General features: G+C 39.8%; 1 protein-coding gene across 2 annotated transcripts in view; it reads left to right on the forward strand.

The window, feature by feature from the left end:
• The first annotated feature begins 15,526 nt into the window (after positions 1-15,526).
• The window catches only part of ADAMTS20 (ADAM metallopeptidase with thrombospondin type 1 motif 20), a 171,900-nt gene continuing 165,935 nt past the window's right edge, over positions 15,527-21,491 (forward strand). For both annotated transcript variants that reach the window (XM_063075546.1, XM_063075547.1), the window contains exons 1-2: positions 15,527-15,921; positions 16,490-16,851. In XM_063075546.1, coding sequence (XP_062931616.1) covers positions 15,831-15,921; positions 16,490-16,851 — 453 coding nt within the window. In that variant the 5' untranslated portion in view covers positions 15,527-15,830. The remainder of the gene's footprint in view (positions 15,922-16,489; positions 16,852-21,491) is intronic.

Here is a 21,491-nt window from a genome sequence, read left to right on the forward strand (position 1 = left end):
TCCTCTGGGTATATTCCCAACAGTGGGATGGCTGGGTCGTATGGTAGATCTATTTGCAATTGTTTAAGGAACCTCCATACCATTTTCCATAGAGGCTGCACCATTTTGCAGTCCCACCAACAATGTATGAGAGTTCCTTTTTCTCCGCAGCCTCGCCAGCATTTATCGTTCATAGTCTTTTGGATTTTAGCCATCCTAACTGGGGTTAGATGGTATCTCAATGTGGTTTTGATTTGCATTTCCCGGATGCTGAGTGATGTTGAGCATTTTTTCATATGTCTGTTGGCCATTTGGATATCTTCCTTAGAGAAATGCCTACTTAGCTCTTTTGCCCATTTTTTAATTGGGTTGCTTGTTTTCTTCTTGTAAAGTTGTTTGAGTTCCTTATATATTCTGGATATTAATCCTTTGTCAGATGTATATTTTGCAAATATTTTCTCCCACTCTGTTGGTTGTCTTTTAACTCTTTTAATTGTTTCTTTTGCTGTGCAGAAGCTTTTTAGTTTGATATAATCCCATTTGTTTATTTTTCCTTTGGTTGCCCATGCTTTTGGGGTCGTATTCATGAAGTCTGTGCCCAGTCCTATTTCCTGAAGTGTTTCTCCTATGTTTTCTTTAAGAAGTTTTATTGTCTCAGGGTGTATATTTAAATCCTTAATCCATTTTGAGTTGATTTTAGTATACGGTGAGAGGTATGGATCTAGTTTCATTCTCCTGCATATGGATATCCAGTTATCCCAGCACCACTTGCTGAAGAGGCAGTCCCTTCCCCAGTGAATAGGCTTGGTGCCTTTGTCAAAGATCAGATGGCAGTAAGTGTGTGGGTTGATTTCTGGATTCTCTATTCTATTCCATTGGTCAGTGTGTCTGTTTTTATGCCAGTACCATACTGTTTTGGTTATTATAGCTTTGTAGTATAGCTTAAAGTCAGGTAGTGTTATGCCTCCAGCTTTATTTTTTTTTGCTGAGCATTGCTTTGGCTATTCGTGGTCTTTTATTGTTCCATATAAATGTCTGAATAGTTTTTTCCATTTCTGAGAAAAATGCCTTTGGAATTTTGATGGGGATTGCATTGAATTTGTATATCACTTTGGGTAGTATGGACATTTTCACTATGTTGATTCTTCCAATCCAAGAGCATGGAATATCTTTCCATCTTCTTGTATCCTCTCTAATTTCTCTCAGCAGTGGTTTGTAGTTCTCATTATAGAGATTTTTCACCTCCTTGGTTAACTCAATTCCTAAGTATTTTATTTTTTTGGTGGCTATTGTAAATGGGCAGGCTTTCTTGATTTCTCCTTCTGCATGTTCACTATTAGAGAAAAGAAATGCTACTGATTTTTGTGTGTTGATTTTGTATCCTGCTACTGTGCTGAAATCATTTATCAATTCCAACAGTTTTTTTGTAGAGGTTTTAGGCTGTTCGATATATAGGATCATGTCATCTGCAAACAGGGACAGTTTGACTTCATCTTTTCCAATCTGGATGCCCTTTATTTCCTTCTCTTCTCTGATTGCTCTGGCTAGTACTTCCAACACTATGTTGAATAGGAGTGGTGAGAGTGGGCATCCTTGTCTAGTGCCTGTTCTTAAAGGAAAAGCTTTCAGCTTTTCCCCATTCAGGATGATATTGGCAGTGGGTTTGGCATATATGGCTTTAATTATGTTGAGATACTTTCCCTCTATACCTAACTTATAGAGGGTCTTTGTCATGAATGAGTGCTGAACTTTATCAAATGCTTTTTCAGCATCTATAGAGATGATCATATGGTCCTTGTGTTTGAGTTTATTAATATGGTGTATCACATTTATTGATTTGCGTATGTTGAACCAACCTTGCATCCCTGGGATGAATCCTACTTGATCGTGATGAATAATTTTTCGTATGTGTTGCTGTATTCTGTTTGCTAGTATTTTAGTGAGGATTTTTGCATCTATATTCATCAAGGATATCGGCCTGTAGTTTTCTTTTCTGGTTATATCTTTACCTGGTTTTGGTATCAGGATGATGTTTGCTTCATAGAATGAGTTTGGGAGATTTGCGTCCGTTTCAATCTTTTGGAATAGTTTGTAAAGAATCGGTGTCAATTCCTCTTTGAATGTTTGGAAAAATTCTGCTCTGAATCCATCTGGTCCTGGGCTTTTCTTTGTTGGGAGCCTTCTGATAACAGCTTCAATCTCCTTTATTGTTATTGGTCTGTTCAAATTTTCTACGTCTTCACGGTTCAGTTTTGGGAGCTTGTGTGTGTCCAGAAATTTATCCATTTCCTCCAGATTTTCAAATTTGTTGGCGTATAGTTGTTTGTAGTAGTCTCGAATGATTCCTTGTATTTCAGATGAATCAGTTGTAATATCGCCTTTTTCATTTCTAATTTTTGTTATTTGAGTCTTCTCTCTTCTTTTTTTTGTTAGCCATGCTAATGGTTTGTCAATTTTATTTATCTTTTCAAAAAACCAACTTTTTGATTCGTTGATCTTTTGAATTGTTTTTTGGTTTTCAATTTCATTCAGTTCTGCTCTGATCTTAATGATTTCTTTCCGTCTGCTAACTTTAGGTTTGGATTGTTCTTGTTTTTCTAGTTCTTTAAGGTGAAGTGTTAGGTTGTTCACTTGCTATCTTTCCGTTCTTCTGAAGTGAGCATTTAATGCAATAAATTTTCCCCTCAATACTGCTTTTGCAGTATCCCACAGGTTTTGGTATGATGTATCATTGTTTTCATTAGTTTCAATAAACTTTTTGATTTCCTGCTTGATTTCTTCTTGGACCCATATGTCATTAAGTAAAATGCTGTTTAATTTCCATGTGTTTGTATAGTTTCCAGAGTTTTGTTTGTTATTAATTTCTAGTTTTAATCCATTGTGGTCTGAGAAGATACATGGGATAATTCCAATTTTTTTGAATTTATTGAGACTTGATTTGTGACCTAATATGTGATCTATCCTGGAGAATGATCCATGTGCAGATGAGAAGAATGAATATTCTGAGGTTGTTGGGTGGAATGTTCTGTAGATATCTGCCAATTCCAATTGGTCTAGAGTCTTGTTTAGATCTTGTGTTTCTCTACTGATTCTTTGCCTAGATGATCTGTCTAATATTGACAGTGGAGTGTTCAGGTCCCCTGCTATTATTGTATTAGTGTCTATTTCCTTCTTTAGGTCTAATAGAGTTTGTTTTATAAATCTGGCTGCTCCAACATTGGGTGCGTACATATTTATGATTGTTATGTCTTCTTGATGGATCAGTCCTTTTATCATTAAGTAGTGTCCCTCATTGTCTCTTTTTATGGTTTTTAGTTTAAAGTCTATTTTGTCAGATATAAGAATAGCCACTCCAGCTCGTTTTTCTTTTCTGTTTGCATGGTAAATCTTTTTCCATCCTTTCACTCTTAGTCTGTGTGAATCTTTATGGGTGAGGTGGGTCTCTTGTAGGCAGCATATAGTTGAGACCTGCTTTTTGATCCAGTCAGCCAGTCTGTGTCTTTTAATTGGGGAATTTAAGCCTTTAACATTAAGAGTTGTTATTGAAAGGTGTTGATTTATTCCTAGCATTTTATTGGTTGTTTGGTTGTCTTAGGTGTCTTTTGTTCCTTGCTTTCTGATTTACTGTTTGGTTTCTTTGTTTGTTGGTTCCTTAGGTTGTAGATAGTGTTTTTGTTAGCTTGTTTTCTCTTCATGAATGCCATTTTTATTGTACTAGCGGGTTTAGATTTTTCTTAGGTTTTTATGGCAGTGGTAGTTATTTTTCAGGAACCAAACCCAGTACTCCCTTGAGGATTTCTTGTAAGGGTGGTCTTGTGGTAGTGAACTCCCGCAGTTTTTGTTTGTCTGAGAAATATACTATTTGCCCCTCATTTCGGAAGGATAGCCTTGCAGGGTAGAGTATTCTTGGCTGGCAATCTTTGTCTTTTAGTATTTTGAAAATATCATCCCATTCCTTTCTAGCTTTTAGGGTTTGTGATGAGAAGTCTGATGTTAACCTGATTGGGGCTCCCTTATAGGTGATTTGACGCTTCTCTCTTGCAGCTTTTAAGATTCTCTCTTTGTCTCTGAGTTTTGCCAATTTGACTATGACATGTCTTGGAGAAGGCCTTTTTGGGTTGAATACGTTTGGAGATCGTTGAGCTTCCTGGATCTGAAGATCTGTGATTTTTCCTATACCTGGGAAGTTTTCTGCCACTATTTTGTTGAATATGTTTTCAATGGAATCTCCATTTTCCTCCCCTTCTGGAATACCCATGACTCGGATATTTGAGCGCTTGAGGTTGTCTGACATCTCTCTCAGATTTTCTTCCATGTCCTTGATTCTTTTTTCTTTCTTTTTGTCTGCTTGTGTTATTTCAAACAGCCCATCTTCAAGTTCAGAGGTTCTCTCTTCAACTTCGACAAGCCTGCTGGTTAAACTCTCCGTTGTGTTTTTTATTTCGCTGAATAACTTGTTCAGTTCAGCAAGTTCTGCTACATTTTTTTTCAGGACATTGATTTCCTTGTATATTTCCTCTTTCAGATCCTGTATACTTTTCCTCATTTCATCATGATGTCTAGCTGAGTTTTCTTGTATCTCATTCAGTTTCCTTAGAATTATCACTCGAAATTCCTTGTCAGTTATTTCAAGGGCTTCTTGTTCTATAGGATCTAGAGTATGAGATTTATTAACTTTTGGTGGTGTACTTTCTTGATTTTTTGTATTTCTGGTGTCTTTTTTTTTGGTGTTTATTCATTGTGGCAGGGGGTTTCACAGTCCACCGGTTTGAGACTAATGACTAACTAGGATGTTGCTGTGGTTGCCAATTTGGTATGGCTCCCGCCGTGACTGCTCAGTTGGCCTCTAGTGTCTTGTGTGTGTGGTTGCCTCGGGTCTTGGGCTTCTCCGGGGATCCACCTTTCTGGTCAGCTTGTACTCTGCTGGGCTGGTGGATCACGTACCACAGGGTGTGTGATCTCTGTTGAGCTTTCACTTTCTGTACAGGACTTCTCCCCGTTCCGTGTGCTCTGGCCCAGGCTGTTAGATCGTGCAGTGGCGACCCCACCGGGTGTGTGGTTTCTGTCGAGTCTCCGCCTCCCTGGCCGCACGTCTCCCCCCTCTGTGCACACTGTGCTGGGCTGGGGCGTGTCTTCTGCACCCCTCGTCTATCAGCTGGGCCTTCAAGACCCTGCTCAGCACCGCCTCGCCCAGGAAGTCTACCAGGTTTCTGCTAGGCACAGACGACCGGTCTCTCTGGGTGCCTTTGTAGCACTGTGTAGATCTTTCTCGGGTCTTGTTCACCTTTGTATCCCCCCGGTATAAACCGAGTCTAGTGCCCGCCTGCAGCCTGCTCTCCGGCAGGTTCAAGCGGACCTGGGAACTCTCCTACCACACTGTTCCCAACCAGAAATTCGTTAGGCTTTTTTCCAAACTGGTGGTCGCAGAGATGGTATCTGCCTCCCAGTAACAGGAAGTTTACCGGGGCCGGAGTCCAGGGTGTGGTGGAGTGACAGTCGGCCCGCCCGTACTTCCTAGCCCCCCCAACACTGGTCGGGACGCCCCACACCCCCAGCCCCGCCAGAGAACCGTGGAGGGAGTGGGAGAGGAGGCCGGCCCGCAGGGTCCGGAAAGCCCCGCACCAGGCCAAGCAAATGGGCTCAGTGATGGCCGAGCAGGGCGGAGCTGCCTGCACCTGGGAAAATGGAGGCAGCACCGGGGCAGTGAGTGGCCTGGTGGTGCAGGCGGGAGCCGCGTGGGCATCCACCCCCCGAACAGAGCTGTGCCAGGGATCACTCACAGTGCTGTGCCAGGTCGGGCGCTCGCTCTGTCTCTGGTTTGTCGCCTTCTGTGTTCTCGGCGCTGCTGCCTCGGGCTGTTCAGTCGCGGCGCCGCTCGGGCGCTCCCAGGAGTCTTCTTTAATGCCGGCCTGAAACCTCGAATCCTGAATAGGGCAGCTGGCCGCCTTCAGTGCGGCCCCAGCCTCCGGGATCCTGGCTGCATCCACAGCAGCCCTGGCGCCGTGTTCCCTGTTTCAAGACTCGCTTTTGCAGCTAAGAATCAGTTCTTTTCCTGCTCCACACTTCAAAGCTGTTGCCTGTAAATGAGGCAGCCTCTCCTGCCGGGGGCAAAGTGGCGTTGAGCCCCCACGCGGCCAGCAGCAGCAGTCCTCCCTTAAGAGATGGCCAGAGGAAGGTCCACAAGTTTCCCGGCTGCCTGAGGCCCAGTGGCCACCTTTTCCACCTCAGCTACTCTGCGCCAGCCGCCGCAGCCGCCGCCATCTTGAAACTAACTCGCCTAATTTTCTTTCTTTTTAACTCATAAGTTCCATGTACTTAGCAATGTATTTTAATCAAATACAAACATATTCTTTAGAGGAAACATATACCCCTCTTTTTTTCCTTTTTTATTTTTAAAAGAAAAACTGAATCTGTGATTAAGTTACTGATAATAACCGTGGAAGATAGTTTTGGCAGAATTTTCCTGATATTTTTGGCTTATGAAATTCTAGTTATAAACTCTGATTATTGGATTAAATTGTATCTGAAAATAAATATTTACCCCCAAAATATTATTTAAATACTTAATTACCTGAGGTTTTTTAAAAACCTTTTCCAAATATTGAAGAAAGTGTTTTTTTATATTAACATATTTTAATTAAAAAAGGTATTAAAAATGAACATAACGATGAAGATATAGGAACCTTCACAAACAATGTGCTTGTACAACTAGAATCCAGATCAAGAAATGGAATAGTTCTAGCATTTTAGAAACTCGCTCATCTTTATTTCAATCTATTCTCTCCACCTCAAGGATTAGCCACTATTCTGACTTCTAATGACATTGAGAAGTTTTGCCTGATCTTGTATATTGCATAGATATGGAATAATACAACATATATCCTTTTCTGGAGGGTCTGGGTCTTTCTCTAAACATTTTTTTGTGAGATTCATTTACGTTATCTTGGATTGCAGATTGTGTACACTATCATTCTGTCTAGTATTCCATTGTGTGCATACACCACAATTTGTCAATCTGTTCTACTGTTGATTGGCTTTAGGGTAGTTTTTAGATTTTGGCTATTACAAACATACTGCTGCTGTGAACATTCTTGTACATGTCTCTTCAACTTATGACTGCATTTTCTGCGAAGATGTACTTAGGAATTATACACTATGAATATATTCAGCTTTCAGAGATCCTATCAAACAGTTCCCAGTGTGGTTGTAGCAATTTGCATTTCCACCAGCAGTGTATTGAGAGCTCCAGTTGCACCATGTCCTTGCTACCACTTGGTATTATCCATTCTTTAAATTTATCCGTTTTGTAGGTGTGTGGTGGCATCTCATTGCATTTTTAATTGAATTTCTTTGACGGTTAATTATTTTGAGCAAAATTTCCTTTGTTGATTGGCTATTTTTATATCCTGTTTTGTAAAATGTCTTTTAAAGTGTCCGTTTTTATTTTTACTATTTTTCTGTTTGTCTTTTTCTAACTTGGAGGATCTTTTAAAAATATGTTCTGGATACAAATCTTTGTTGTATGCTAATAATAATTTTAAAAAAGGGAAAAAAAGCAAAAATAAAAGAAAAATGTATTACAAATAATTTTTCCCACACTTTCACTCTCTTGACAGTGTCTTGAGCAGAAGTTCTTAATTTCACTCTTATGCAATGTTTTATTTTTACCTTTATATATTTAGAAACAAGTCTTCCATCATATATACAATTATAAATAATTTCTCCCACATTCTTTACTAATGGTGTCTTTTGATGAACAGAAGTTATTTATTTTACCATAATCCAGTTTATCATTTTTGGTTGAATTCTTTTAAACAAATTTTTAATTACTCCAAGATCCATAGGTTATCCTATGTTTTCTTTAACTCTATTGCTTTATCTTTCACATTTAGACCTGCAATCATCTGGAATTGATTTTGGGGTATGCTGTGAGGTAGGGAATCCCATTTTAATTGTGATTACTTAAGGAATATTTGCTCATTGTAGAGAAAAGTGGAGACTCTAGGTTACTTATGATCTACCACCCAAGCCCACCACCACTGACACTGCATTGTGTATCTTTTCACCCACTGCTTTTTGTGTTACTTTTTAGTTATATTTCTAGTGATACCAATGTAAAAGTCATTCTTCATTTTTTTCTTCCTCTCAGTTATGTAAATTGAGAATAAATGTCTAGTTCTTTTTCTTGTAACCTCATCCTCATCACCCATGACTAAAACAAAACAAATTTTAAAAATTGTCCCTAGGATAATCTGAGTGGATTCTCACTTTAAGCTTAACATACAGGCTAACTTCAAAGTAGACTTTTGAGTTTTCCTTCTCCTGTGGCAAACTTTCCCACCAAAGTCAGTAAAACACATTATCTTTAGTACAATGAGGGCTTACAGATGGTTTTCCAACTCTTTCGCTTTTGTTTGTATCTTTGTTAATTCCCGCATTCTGCTTTCCGTTATTTTTTCACCAATATTTGAGTTATTGGCTAAATTAATTTTTTTATTCCTTCTAAAAATTATCTAAAAATTTAAGTTTACACATTTTCTTGAGTCCTGTTGTATCTCTATCCCATATGTTCATTTTTGCTGATTTTCTAAAACAATTTGTCAATATATGTTTGCATCTTCTATCTAACCCAAGAATTTCTTTAATATGCCCTCTGAAAGAACCTTTACATTTTGTTTTGTTATCTTTTAGTTTATTACACGTGAACACAGAATGTTGTCTGAACTTGTTACACATTTTGGAATTTATAAATATTACACAAACAATTGTATCAAAGCTCACCATCACTCATTTTGCCATCATTTACGCATTCTTTCATCGGCTGCATTTTAGCCTCCAGAAAAAAATTCCCAGAGTTCTTGCATATTCAAAACTGTCTACATTGTGTACTTGAAGGGCACCTTGGCTGGACAGAATCCTTGACTCATATTTCTTTCCTTGAACACATATATTAAAGGTGTTGTTCAGATGTTAAATGTCTTCTGATGTTGAATGTTGCTGTGGAGAAATACAAATATAACCTACTTTTTCCCTCATAAATAATATTTATTTTGCCTACCTGTGCAAAAAAAAAAAAAATCTATTTTAAAGCCCAGGGGCTTTACTAGGAAATGTTTTCATGTTGATTATTCTCAGTCAATTCCTTTGTACCCAATGTGTTCCCATTTTCGTCATATTCCCTATTGTGTTTTTCATATTTTCTATTCTCCCTCATGCTGTTTTCAATTTTATTTTTTGTTAAGGTACTCCCCTGAACCCCTTACTTCCTTTTTCAGTACTGCCAGATCATATTTTATTTCTTTCTTTTGTCTTTCTATATCTTCCCAGAGTTCCTACATTTCTGCTTTGAGGTCTTACTGCAAAAGTTATCACTTCATTAATATTTTAAAAAATCCATGACAAAATGTTTGGTAATAACTTTTATCTGTTCTATGGCAACATTTTTCCAGTGTGTTTTCTTCATTGGTATGTAAGTTTTGATGCTTTTCCCACATTTGTTTCTTATAGTGCATTTGCATGTATTATGTGCAATCCATAAAAAAAAATAAAACTCATCCTGTATTAACTGGATTTTCTTGGACCAGATATGTATTGAGGCTGAGTGGTGCAGAGTAGCCTTCTACCCTCTTTCCTGTGCTGCCACAGAGACAGACAGCTTCCTTCAGCTCTGGTTTCTCTTTGTTATTATTTGCGTAGCCCACTTCCTCTGCTTCTCTGGACAAAATTTGGTCCAAGAGTACTTCTGCTTACCGCCTGTTTACATACTCAATCTCTGACGGTCCACAGAAGGAATATAACTTTCACAAATCAAGGTCAGTACTCAACTTCAGAAAGGATATTATTTTCCAATGTCACTTGATATCTGCCCCTGCTGAGCCCTCTTGCTCCTCTCTGAATATTTTCTTTGCTTCCTCAACATGGCTTCTACCTCATTTGTTTATGCTAACTGTTATATGATCTGGGAGTTATCACTCTTAAACTATCCTGAAGTATATAGCAATATTCATCTTAAAAATTTTTTTCTTCATATTTCAACAATATGAAGTATTTCAGTATTTAAAAATATTGCACATGCACATGAAGAAACTATGCCAAAATAGAGAAAGGACCACCTGAAAGAATTACAGGTAAAGGTGTCTGTGGCACTTATGGGGCCAGGAATAGTGTCTGTTCTCCCTGACTAGATTCAAAAGCTTCATGGGCACTGGGTAGAATACACGGAAGGGTCTTGCCTCAGTAGTGGATGATAATTAGCACTAGACTGAGCATTACTTTACTCTTACTTATAAATTTAAAAGCAAGACCAGAACCAATTTGTTTCCAAGCCACGTAACTGCATTCAGAACAAAGTTCAAAAAGAATTATAACGATACAGAAATATTTAGCATTCATAAAGATAAATTTAACAATGGGTGACATTCAATCAATAATATTATCAGGCATTCAAAGAAGTAGGAAAGTCTGACCAATAATGAGGGAAAAAAATTAATTAATCAAAATTGACCCAGAACTAACCCATATGTTAAAATGAATATTAAAAGAATTATTATAACTGCATTCCATATGTTCAAAAATTTAAGTAGAAGCATGTAAGATAAAAAAAAAAAAGACCCAAACTAAAGTTCTAGAGATGAAAACTACCATGTGTGAGATGAAAGGTATACTGAATGGAATTAATGGCAGAATAGCCACAGCAGAAGGAAAGATTAGTGAACTTGAAGATATAGCAATAAAATTATCCAAAATGAAACACAGAAAGAAAAGAAAGAGAATTTAAAAAATAAACAGCTTCAGAGAGTTGTGGGACTTCATGCAGTCTGATATATGTTTAATTGGAGGTCTTGAAGGAGAAGAGAAAGAGGGTGAACAAAACAAAGTTTAAAAAAAAAAGTAGGCCAAATTTTGCAAATTTTATGCAAATAATAAGTCCACAATTGTAAAAAGCTCAATAAACTCCAAACACAAGAAACATGAAGACAATTGCATCAAGTTACACCTTAATTAAGTTGCACAAAACTGGGGATGGAGAGAAAATCTAAAAACCAGCCACCACAAAAAGATTCCCTATGAACAGAAGAGGAGGATGACAGATTTTTTGTTAATGCCAGATTTATTTATTTATTTATTTATTTATTTATTTATTTATTTTTTGTCTTTTTCGTGACCGGCACTCAGCCAGTGAGTGCACCGGTCATTCCTATGTAGGATCCGAACCCGCGGCGGGAGCGTCGCCACGCTCCCAAGCGCAGCACTCTACTGAGTGCGCCACGGGCTCGGCCCCAGATTTATTTTTTGTTAGGAAAAAACTAGCAAGAAGCAAGAAGCCAATAAAGTGACATCTTTAAAGTACTAAAATTTTAAAAACCTAACACTTTAAATGTAGAATTCCATATCCAGAAAAAAATAGGCTTTATAAATAAAGGTGAAATGAGGACTTTTTAAGACATACAAAACTTGAAAGAATTCATGACCAGCAGACTTGCACTATAAGAAATGTTAAAGGAAGCCTTTCAAGTGGAAGTGAAATGATATTAGATGGACATAACTTTTTAAATAGAAATAGCAATAATGCAACAAGGGATTTATAACACGTAAATGTTAGATGTAGACAACAACAGTGCAAAGGTTGCGAGGGAAAAAATTGAATCGGCATACTCTCACTTGAAGGTAGACAGAGATAAGTTAAAGATGTATACTATAAATCCTAAAGTAATCACTTAAGTAACAAAACAAGGAGTTATAGCTAATATAGGAGATTAAATATAATTATAAAACATATTCAAAAGAAGACAGAAAAAGAAAAAGGCAACAAAGAATGATAGGACAAACAGAAAACAAATAACAAGATGATAGTCTTAAATGTAATCTTATAAATTATTACATTAAATGTAAATGGCATAAATATTAAGACAGAAATGGTAAAATTGTCTGTTAATATGCTTAATCATCCCTGGGTTATGTAAATTTCAATCTTAGTATTTATTTATTCAACAAATATTTAATTTACTTCTAGTCCATAGTCCATGGTGGGGGGGCAGGGTACAGCATTTGGTGTTGGTGCTGGGGATACTGCTTCAAACACGTGGTTATAGTTCCTCCTCTTGTGGCCCTCATAATCTAGTGTTAAATACAGACAAGTAAATAGAGAATTAGAACAGAATGTAATAAGTGCCTGGGCAGAGGAGTTTGTTTTTTCTCTGCATACTTGGAAACAATGACAATGCTGTTCATTTATTAACAAAATGACCACAACTTGCACTTTAATGCTTTCATTACACTGATGAATAATTTTTATACCTATTAGAATATATAAAAGTGTTTCTTCTAAACATTTGGCAGTTTATAATTAAGAATGGAGCAGTATCTGTGGGGGTCTCCTGCAAAACCCACTTCTGTGCATTTCCCATTCCCCAATTCTCTCCCCCTACTAGAACAGTTGTTCTCAACTCGGGCTAATTTTGCCCTCAGGGGACACTTGGCAATACCTGGAAATATTTTTGGTTGTCACAATAATAGTGGGGTACTACTGGTATAGAGGCCAGGGAAGCTGATAAACATTTCACAATACATAGGGCAGCCCCCATCACAAAGAATTATCTGGCTCAAAAAGTCAACAGTGCCTTGGTTGGAAAATCCTGAACCTGAGTGACCAATTCATCCTAGTTTGCACAAGACTTCCCAAATTTTGGCACAGAGAGTCTTACATGTCAGAAAGCCTCCAGTCCCAGGTAAACTGTACAGGTTGACCACTCTACCTCCTATTTACTACTATTAGAAAAGCAGTCTGTATTCAAACAGTTGTTCCTTTTGGGATGAACTTTCAGTCTCTTATTGTAATGTAATAAACAAATCATAATCAGCATGAACATGCATCAAGAATGTATTTTGTCCAGTATTATGCCAAGAATTACCTGTATTATCTTTTAAAATCATTTTAACAACTCCAAGAGGTTACTATTATTGTCTCCATTTTACAACTGAGAAAAAACAGGCTTACTTTAGGTAAATTGTTCAACATAACACAGCTGGTTACAGTAGAGTTTGGATTACAAAACAAGGTCTATTCAACCCTTGAGTTTAGTGAGCATATCCTTGCTTTGCAAGATCAAAAATATTTTCTCCACATTGTGTCAACCTGGTTGCCTAGCTTGTATTTAACATGATGATTGCAAGAATTACAAATCCAAAAAATTTTATTTGCTGAAACTATGGCTTTCATTTTCTAAGTTGTTGCTGGCTGCAACTGTGCATCAAGTTTGAGCTGTATGAAGAGTTCAATTTAAAAAGTATGAAATTTGAAACCAAAGAGTCTAACTTGATATGTGATTCCAAGTGAATTAATTTCTATGAGCCCCATGGGGGTAATGGGTAAATTAAATAAGGTAACCTGTCTAAAGTCCCTGGTATAGTGCTTGGTAGGTATGTCAGAGAAATTCCATGAGTGGTAGCTCTAATTACGAGTGTGAAGAAATAGCTTGATTTAAATGGCATAGATTAGCTTTTTCATAACAATTTCATTAGCAGAGGAGAAAGAGAGACAGACAATGTGAATATCATAACATTGATAGCCTAGTATAATGAAAAGACATTTGGAGTCCAAAAATATTGGTAGAAATCCAGCTTACTTACTTAAGTACTTTATGAAAATGTAATATTTATCTTCCATAAAATGAGGGAAATAATACTTTTTACTGAACATTGTGAAGATTCTGACAAAGAATATACATCCCACATATCTTCCCATTTCTTAAAAATAAAACAAAAACTCGTACTTAACATAGTTACTTCCAAAAAGTTACAGCAGATTGAAAATCAAATACTCCATTGTAAATATTGCTTTGAGTGATGAACATTCGGTTACGGAAAGAAATATCTATTTTGCCTGCAGTCAGTAGTCAGATAACCAATTAAACAGGTGCAGTTCTATTTTCTGTTATTTGTATTAGGGAAGATATGACTCCTAAAGCAAAGACACTTTCAGAGCCGCAATGTAATTAAAACGACTCTAAATTATAACGTACTGAAGGTATCCACTAAATAGACGTGTATGGGTAAAGTCCATTTTTGTTTTGTTTAGAATAACAATGTGCTTAACTTGGGAAAAAAATCCCACCCTAAGTCTGTAATTCACTGATGAATGAAATAACACTTGTGAGAAAGGGATATATAAAAGAAAGAGAGTGATTGTGGAAGAAATACCATCACCAAGCTGGGTGATTTCCCTAGGAGGTGGACAATTAAATTGTCCTTCCTTGAACAAGATTGTTCCACGTTTGTGGCAAACAACAAATGGACCAAGCCTACGATATAAAAGTGAAGAATCATGCCATTTGAGGTCAATTCAAAGAGAGCAGAATTTCCATTGTTGAGAGCTCAGAGGAGGAAGGGCGGCCAGGAGCTAAACTGAAAGTGTACTCTGTTGTGTTTGTGAAGATTTACCCATATGTTCCTTTACTTTTTTCTCTTTTATTCTTTCTTTCCCCTGCTTGGATTTCAGGACAATCTGACCACTCCCTCCCCACTTTGGTTTTCATACTAGTTATAGAGAGAAGTAATTATGGAATCTGCGAATTAAAGAGTTGGATTTGGGAAATAAGAAAGTACTGGAATGATTGCTTTCTGCTACCACTGAGGTTTATCAAATTTAACAGACACCTGGCAACACAACTGGATTCAAACCTACGATAATTGTTGAGCAGGATAATTGTGTATACATGGGGTCATTTGGATTTTATAACCAAAGGATATATGAATACTGTGGGACTCATCAGAAACTCTCATAAAAATAATGACCCATAGGCAGGGGCAGATCCAAGTGTTGTGGGTCCTGATGTTTACATAATTTGGGGGGGGGGGCTTTATACAAGATTAAGTACAGAAATGAATAATTAGAAGGAAAAAATACATCACAAGAAGTTACTGGAAATTTGGAGACTCAGATCATTTTCTTGAATCTCTTTAGGCAATTGCCAGAAATGCTCATTCAGAAGTATTTGTTGATTGCAAACTTCTCTGCACACTCCTCAACTCCCAGCAACTCCCAGCACACACAGGGGTCCTTGCAAAGGAAGCCTGACCACTAAGCTTCGCTGGTAGCATGCTCTGCCTACAAGAACCTCCTGTTGTAGCTTATTTTATTTTGTTTGCTAAGCCTGAAATTACCGTGGAACACATATTCCAGAAACCTTCCATCTGATGCTTGTCATTTTATCGTAAGAACAAAAACCCTCACGCACCCATCACCCATCTGGAACGACTGTATCACGCTGGGTTTTAAAGGTATAGGGTGGCTTGCAGCCTGGCCCCAGGGTTGCACACGACGTTGCGCGCCCACAGCTGCAGTCCGCAGGGACCGCACTCCTTGTGCGCCTGGGCGGTGGGGGACGGGGGGAGGGTGCGCGTGGGAGGGCGAGCCCGGGCCGCGCCTCCAGCTGATTGGCGGGGCCCGGCCCCTAGGGGCGGGCTCTCCCAGGCGCTCGCCCGGCCCGGGGTGGCTATATTGGCACCGTTCCTGCTGGGTCGAGTCGCTTCCCCGCGCGGAGCTGGACTCGGGGAGAGGGTTTCCGAGGGCGGTGCGGGCGCAGGAAGGGGAGCGAGGTTGCCGAGAGCGAGCCGGGGGCCGCGGGGCTGCAGTGCGATGAAGCAGCGGCTCAGGGAGCGGAGGCAGGCGGTGTGGCGAGACTGGCCGGCCCGGGGCCCGGGCTGCTACTCCGGAGGCTGCTGAGGCGCCCGGCGGCCGGCGTGGAGAGCGGCGGGCGAGAGGGAGGACAGACAGCGGAGCGCGGGGAAAGCCGGCTGGGTGGCCGGCAGCTCGGGTTGGCCTCCCCGGTCGGGATCCCCTGGGTGGAACCATGCGGGTGGCCAAGTGGCTGACGGGGCTGCTCTATCAGCTCTCGCTCTTCATCACCAGGTCTTGGGAAGTTCACTTCCACCCGAGGCAAGGTAAGGTCACTACGGGGGCGCCTTCAGCGGCGAGATGGGGGCGCGGGGCCCGAGGGGGACGTGTGGACGGAGGGGGCGAGCGGCTCAGCCCATTGGGGGACCCTGGCCCTGCAGGGGCTCCCGGGACTCCCGGATTAGTCAGACCGAAGCATCCCGAGAGGTCGCGGCTGCACCGAGTTTCGAGGAATCGAGCGCTCGGGGGACAAGCCTCACTCCCGGGACCACGCGGCGGGGGCGTGTGGGGCAGGGTGGCGCGTGCGCCGGGAGGGCACGAGCTGGCGGCGGCAGGGAGGCGAGGAGGGACTGGGAAAGGAGGTGGGCTGCTCAGGGCCATGAGTGGCGGGGTCTTTGCTTGGAGAGGGTGGAGCAAATCGAGGGTGTGGGAAAGCAGAGCACGAACTGTGTGTGTGTGTGTGTGTGTGTGTGTGTGTGTGCGGGCTAGCATGTGTGCATTTGTTGCACACCCGGGTGTACTCGGACTTGGGACCCTTAGCGGGGACATTGGTTAAGATTGGGTTCGGGGATTGGGGCACGCGTGGGCTCAGTGGCCATATCGCTGTGGTTGCAGAAGCCTTGGTGAGGACCCTGGCCTCCTACGAAGTGGTGACCCCCACGCGGGTCAATGAGTTCGGAGAAGTGTTCCCGCAGAGCCGCCACTTCAGCCGGAAGAAACGCAGCTCGGGGACTCTGGGACCCACGCCGTTCAGGACCCACTACCGCATCAGCGCCTATGGGCAGCTCTTCCAGCTGAACCTGAGCGCCGACGCGGCCTTCCTGGGCGCGGGCTACACCGAGGTGCACTTGGGAGCCCCCGCGCGCGGGGCCCGGGAGCGCAGTGCGGCGCCCCAAGACCTGCGCCACTGCTTCTACCGCGGCCAGGTCAACGCGCGGCAGGACCACACGGCCGTCTTCAGCCTATGTGGAGGCCTGGTAAGCGTGCTGGGGTTCCTTGGCATCTTCCGGGGATCCAGGCAAGGACTGCCACTGCGTTCAGGGAGCGGGTTGGCGGTTGGTGAACCAGGAGTTCAGAGTGGGCCACCAGAAAGATTAACACCTAGGTGAACTCAACCCAGAGGCCACTCCTTCCTGCATTAGGGAGACTAGTTGGGAAGGCTCTGATGCCAGGATGAGCATGTCTCTGCCTGCTGGCCAATATCGACTCCCTGTGCAAGCTGAGAGAGCATCTTTCCTCAGAGTGTCAGATGCTGGAGTAGTAGTAATGAGGGAGTGGCCTGTGAAGAGGAGCGTGGTTTCCAGCAGGAGAGCAGGCTTTTTAACTCATATGGACCCACTGCTGGTCACCTATTACGGCAGAATTCCCTGAATTTACTTAAATTTGATCTTTGAGTTTAGAATGATAGAACGAAAATAAAATTAATATACATAAAATGAAAAGGCTCTCACTGGAAAGGTTTGAAAAGGAAATGTTTGTTTTGTTGATAGTATGGGGATGGCCATTGATCTGTGAAGTACAGAATAAGGAAGAGATTGAATCTGACTGTTTAAAATGCACTGCACTTGACAACCTAGAGTTTATCTACAAAGACCTGCTGCCACCAAATGAGAAATGATGATTAGAGTGAGAAGAGTAAAAGATGGAGATTTTGTAAAACTTCCCCGAGAAGAGAGGAAATGAAATAAAATATCGGGCTGTTTGTCTTACTTGTTTCTCTCCCTCTAAAACAAGGGTTCTTATTTATTTTTTTTGACATGAACTTCTTCAGCAGTCTGATGAAACCCAGGACCTTTTCTCAGCATATGAATTTTAAATGTGTAAAATAACATACATAATATTAAAAAGGAAGCCAATTAAATAAAACAGTAATCAAAATATTACAAAGCCAATTTGTGATGCAATAAAATATACTTTATTAATGCATTAAATACTAAGGTTTATAGCTGGGGTCTATTTACTACTATATTTTGTGGTGGCAGTGAATGTAAACAATCCAGATCACCTCTAATGTATTATTACGGTATCATTTTATTGTTAGCAAAGCCACAATACCTATGTTTTCACCTACAATCAAATTATGATTCTTCATTATCAGAGGTTAGTGAAAATAAAGATATAACTTTTTTCCCATCCAAGTGCGTGGAACCCCAGGTTAAGGACACTTGTTTTAAAACAAACAGTTAGTAGCTCACTTCACCAGTAACTCCTCTGAGTACGTAGTCAAGAAGAAATAAGAACTATGAATTTGGTTGCAGGATTCTATTGTTCCCAAGTACACTAGCTTTTGTTTAACAAGGAAGAAAAAAATGGAAAAAAAAAAAAAAAGATACCTTTGTAAAGGTGTTCATAGATATTTTCAGAACATCATTACTGTTGATTCTTTGATAACATAAAAAATTGACAACAGTTCTCTCCAGGCTAAATGTAATACTTTCCTTCAGGTTAATTGATTTAAGATGTCTTCCTGGGTGTGAGCACTGGTCATTACTAAGTACATTTGGAAATTCTTTTTCAAGCTATTATCTTGAATTGTAGTTACATGAAATGCCCCAAATGATTTCCTTCGTTTCTGTTGTGGATAAATGTAAAATATTTGCAACATCAGAATGGCCGAAACATACTCTAATATTTACACAGCCACTTATACTTCAAAGGAAAGAAAAAATGCTTTTTTCTTAAACCTTTTAAAATAATGTTTAGTTTGTCTGGAAAATCCTAGATTTACTCCCACAAATTTGTCATGGTCAATATGTTTTCTTGATTTAGTGTTTTATGGCAGGGAAAAACATTCCAGATGGGAAACATTATTAGGAGTGATGTTTATACTCATTTTTACTCATAACATTGGTGTAGTTTGAATTATTATTCAATATCCCCTTTTCAGATTCAGGAAACAGTTGAAGATGTTTTTTAAGTCATAATAGGAGTTTGTTCGTTTTTGTTGCTGTGTTAATTTGGGTACAGTTGCTTATGTCACCCTCATGCATTTAATAATCTGATTTATTTATGCAGTTTGCTTCTGATAAAATTACTGATATTATCAGAATTTGTTGATTTAACACTTAAAAATTTATTTTTATACCTATACCAACATAAATCACTTTTATCTTAATTTCTTTTTTTATTGATTATGAATATTCATGAGATACAAAGCTGATTGTCAGCCCTTGTGCCCATGATGTGAGGGCCAGATTCATACTTGCAGCATACCCAGTACCACAAATCGCATTTGTACCCCGTGTCCCCCACCCAATTATCCCCAACCTCCCTCTCCCTCTCTTTTCCCCCCAACTCCACTTTGTAGCCCAAGGAATGTTCTCTCCCTCAACAACTCCAACGCACCACTGTGGTCTTTCTTTCCTTCCTTCTTTCTCTTTTAGCTCCCACTTATGAGTGAGGACATGTGGTATTTATCCCTCTCTGCTTTTCTTATTTCACTCAACATAAGTTTCTCCAGGGTCATCCATGTTGTTGCAAATGGGAGTATTTCATTCTTTTTTATGGCAGAGTAGTATTCCATGGTGTATACATACCACAGTTTTCTTATCCTATCATCCATTGATGGACATTTAGGTTGGTTCCATGTCTTGGTTATTGTGAACAGAGCTGGATGAACATAGGAGTGCAGGTATTCCTTCAACATGATGATTTCCATTCCTCTGGGTATATACCTAGAAGTGGGATTGCTGGATCATGTGGAAGATCTATCTGTAGTTGTTTGAGAAACCTCCATAATGTTTTCCATAGTGGTTGTACTAATTTACAGTCCCACCAACAATGTAGGAGTGTTCCCTTCTCTCCACATCCTCACCAGCATCGCCTTTTTGATTATAACCAGTCTAACTGGGATGAGGTGGTATCTCAATGTAGTTTTAATTTGCATTTCACTGATGACTAGTGATGTTGCGCATTTTTCATGTATCTGTTGGCCATTTGTATGTCTTCCTTTGAAAAATGTCTGTTCAACTCCTTTGCCCATTTTTTAATTGGGTTATTTGTTTTTTTTATTGTATAATTGTTTGAGTTCCTTGTGTATTATGGATATTAATCCCTTTTCGGATGCATAGTTAGCAAAAGTTTTCTCCCACTCTGTAGGTTCTTGTTTCACTCTGTTGATTGTTTCCTTTACTGTGTAGAAACTTTTTAGTTTGATATAGTCCCATTTGTTTATTTTTTTCTTTTACTACTTATACTTTTGGGCTCATGTTCATAAATTATCTTACTTAATTTCTTTGCAATTGTATAAGGCTAGGTTTAGCACATCCGTCATTGTAGAGATAGAAAGTTTTCAGTAATACAGCAAATGACTAGAGGTACCAAGATCTAAATTTCCTTTTTGGTAGTGTGATAATAACCAATTTTAATTCTAAATTAGTAATGAGATTAGTGACATTTATTTGATTTTTCTCATTAGCACTAAAAAGTCAGATATTAGCTACCTAGTTATGATTGTGTATTTTTATTTCTACTTTGACTCTAACATTAACTTTTTTTAGATTAATAGTTTCATCAAAGAGTAGAACCTCTGGTAGGTTTTAGAATCCATTTGTCATTAGATCGGTTCCTCTTTTAGTCTCAGACAAGTCTTTAGTCTTTATATCTGGATAAAACTGTGGTACCCAAAACCTAGACCAGCTGAGTTGTTTGCAGATCCATGTAGATACAGAGCCTGGGAACTTATGAATGCTAACCTTCCAACCCTGCTCCTACCTGCTTCCTAACTTATCTTTGTCACCTTGTGATGATCTGGCTTTGATTTCTGTCAATCCTTTAATCACTAAGCCTGAGGTTTGCTGAAGGATTTTTGGAAACAGTCTTTTTAATTTAGAGATATTCTCTTTTTCTAGTTGCTTTTTGCTTTGCTTTAGTTTTGCTTTTAATCATCAATGGATGCTGTATTTTATTAAATGCTTTTCCTTGCATATATTGAAATGAGCATGTGATCTAATTTTTTTCTGCTAATGTTTATTGCTTTATATATTGCTGGATTCAAGCATACGTTGACCACTGATGAAAATTGACCATATACAGGACCATAAATTGTTCTGAAGTCTTTGTATTGTTTGGGTGAAGGGTGAGCAAATTGTATTGTCCTCCAGTTCCTCAAGCCTCTGGTGATGCCTTTTGTGCAACAGTCTCTGTACCTTTCTGGCACGTGCAGCTGAATTCTGAGCCTTAGAACTTATTGCCTTTCTTCTCCTTGCTCAGTCAGAGTTCTCTGGTCTTGCTGACTCATCCCAGCCTGGGCTCTCACTAGTGCTGCCCATCCCTCTGAGTTCTGGCTGTAACACCTGTTTGATTTCCTGTCTGGCTGGTGCATTATGCAGCTCTCAGATGAGAGTCCTGCTGTAGCATTCTCTCCAGGTAAGCTGGGTTGGTGATGCTATTGGTACTACTCTTGTAGACCCCTCTAAGGGTCTCAGACCCTCTAGGATATTTGAGAGTCAAGAGGGACTCACTTCTTCCCTTTGTCAAACACTTCTACACCTCTAATTTCTGTATGTTTGAGGAACCCTTTCAGAGGGCCCATGCCTTTGATTCCTAGGAAATCAGTATGCTGAAGCTAATATTTTCAAAACACTATCCCTATACAACCATTTGTTAAAATTGACAC

The sequence above is a fragment of the Cynocephalus volans genome, chromosome 12, assembly GCF_027409185.1.
Source record: "Cynocephalus volans isolate mCynVol1 chromosome 12, mCynVol1.pri, whole genome shotgun sequence".
Taxonomy (NCBI): domain Eukaryota; kingdom Metazoa; phylum Chordata; class Mammalia; order Dermoptera; family Cynocephalidae; genus Cynocephalus; species Cynocephalus volans.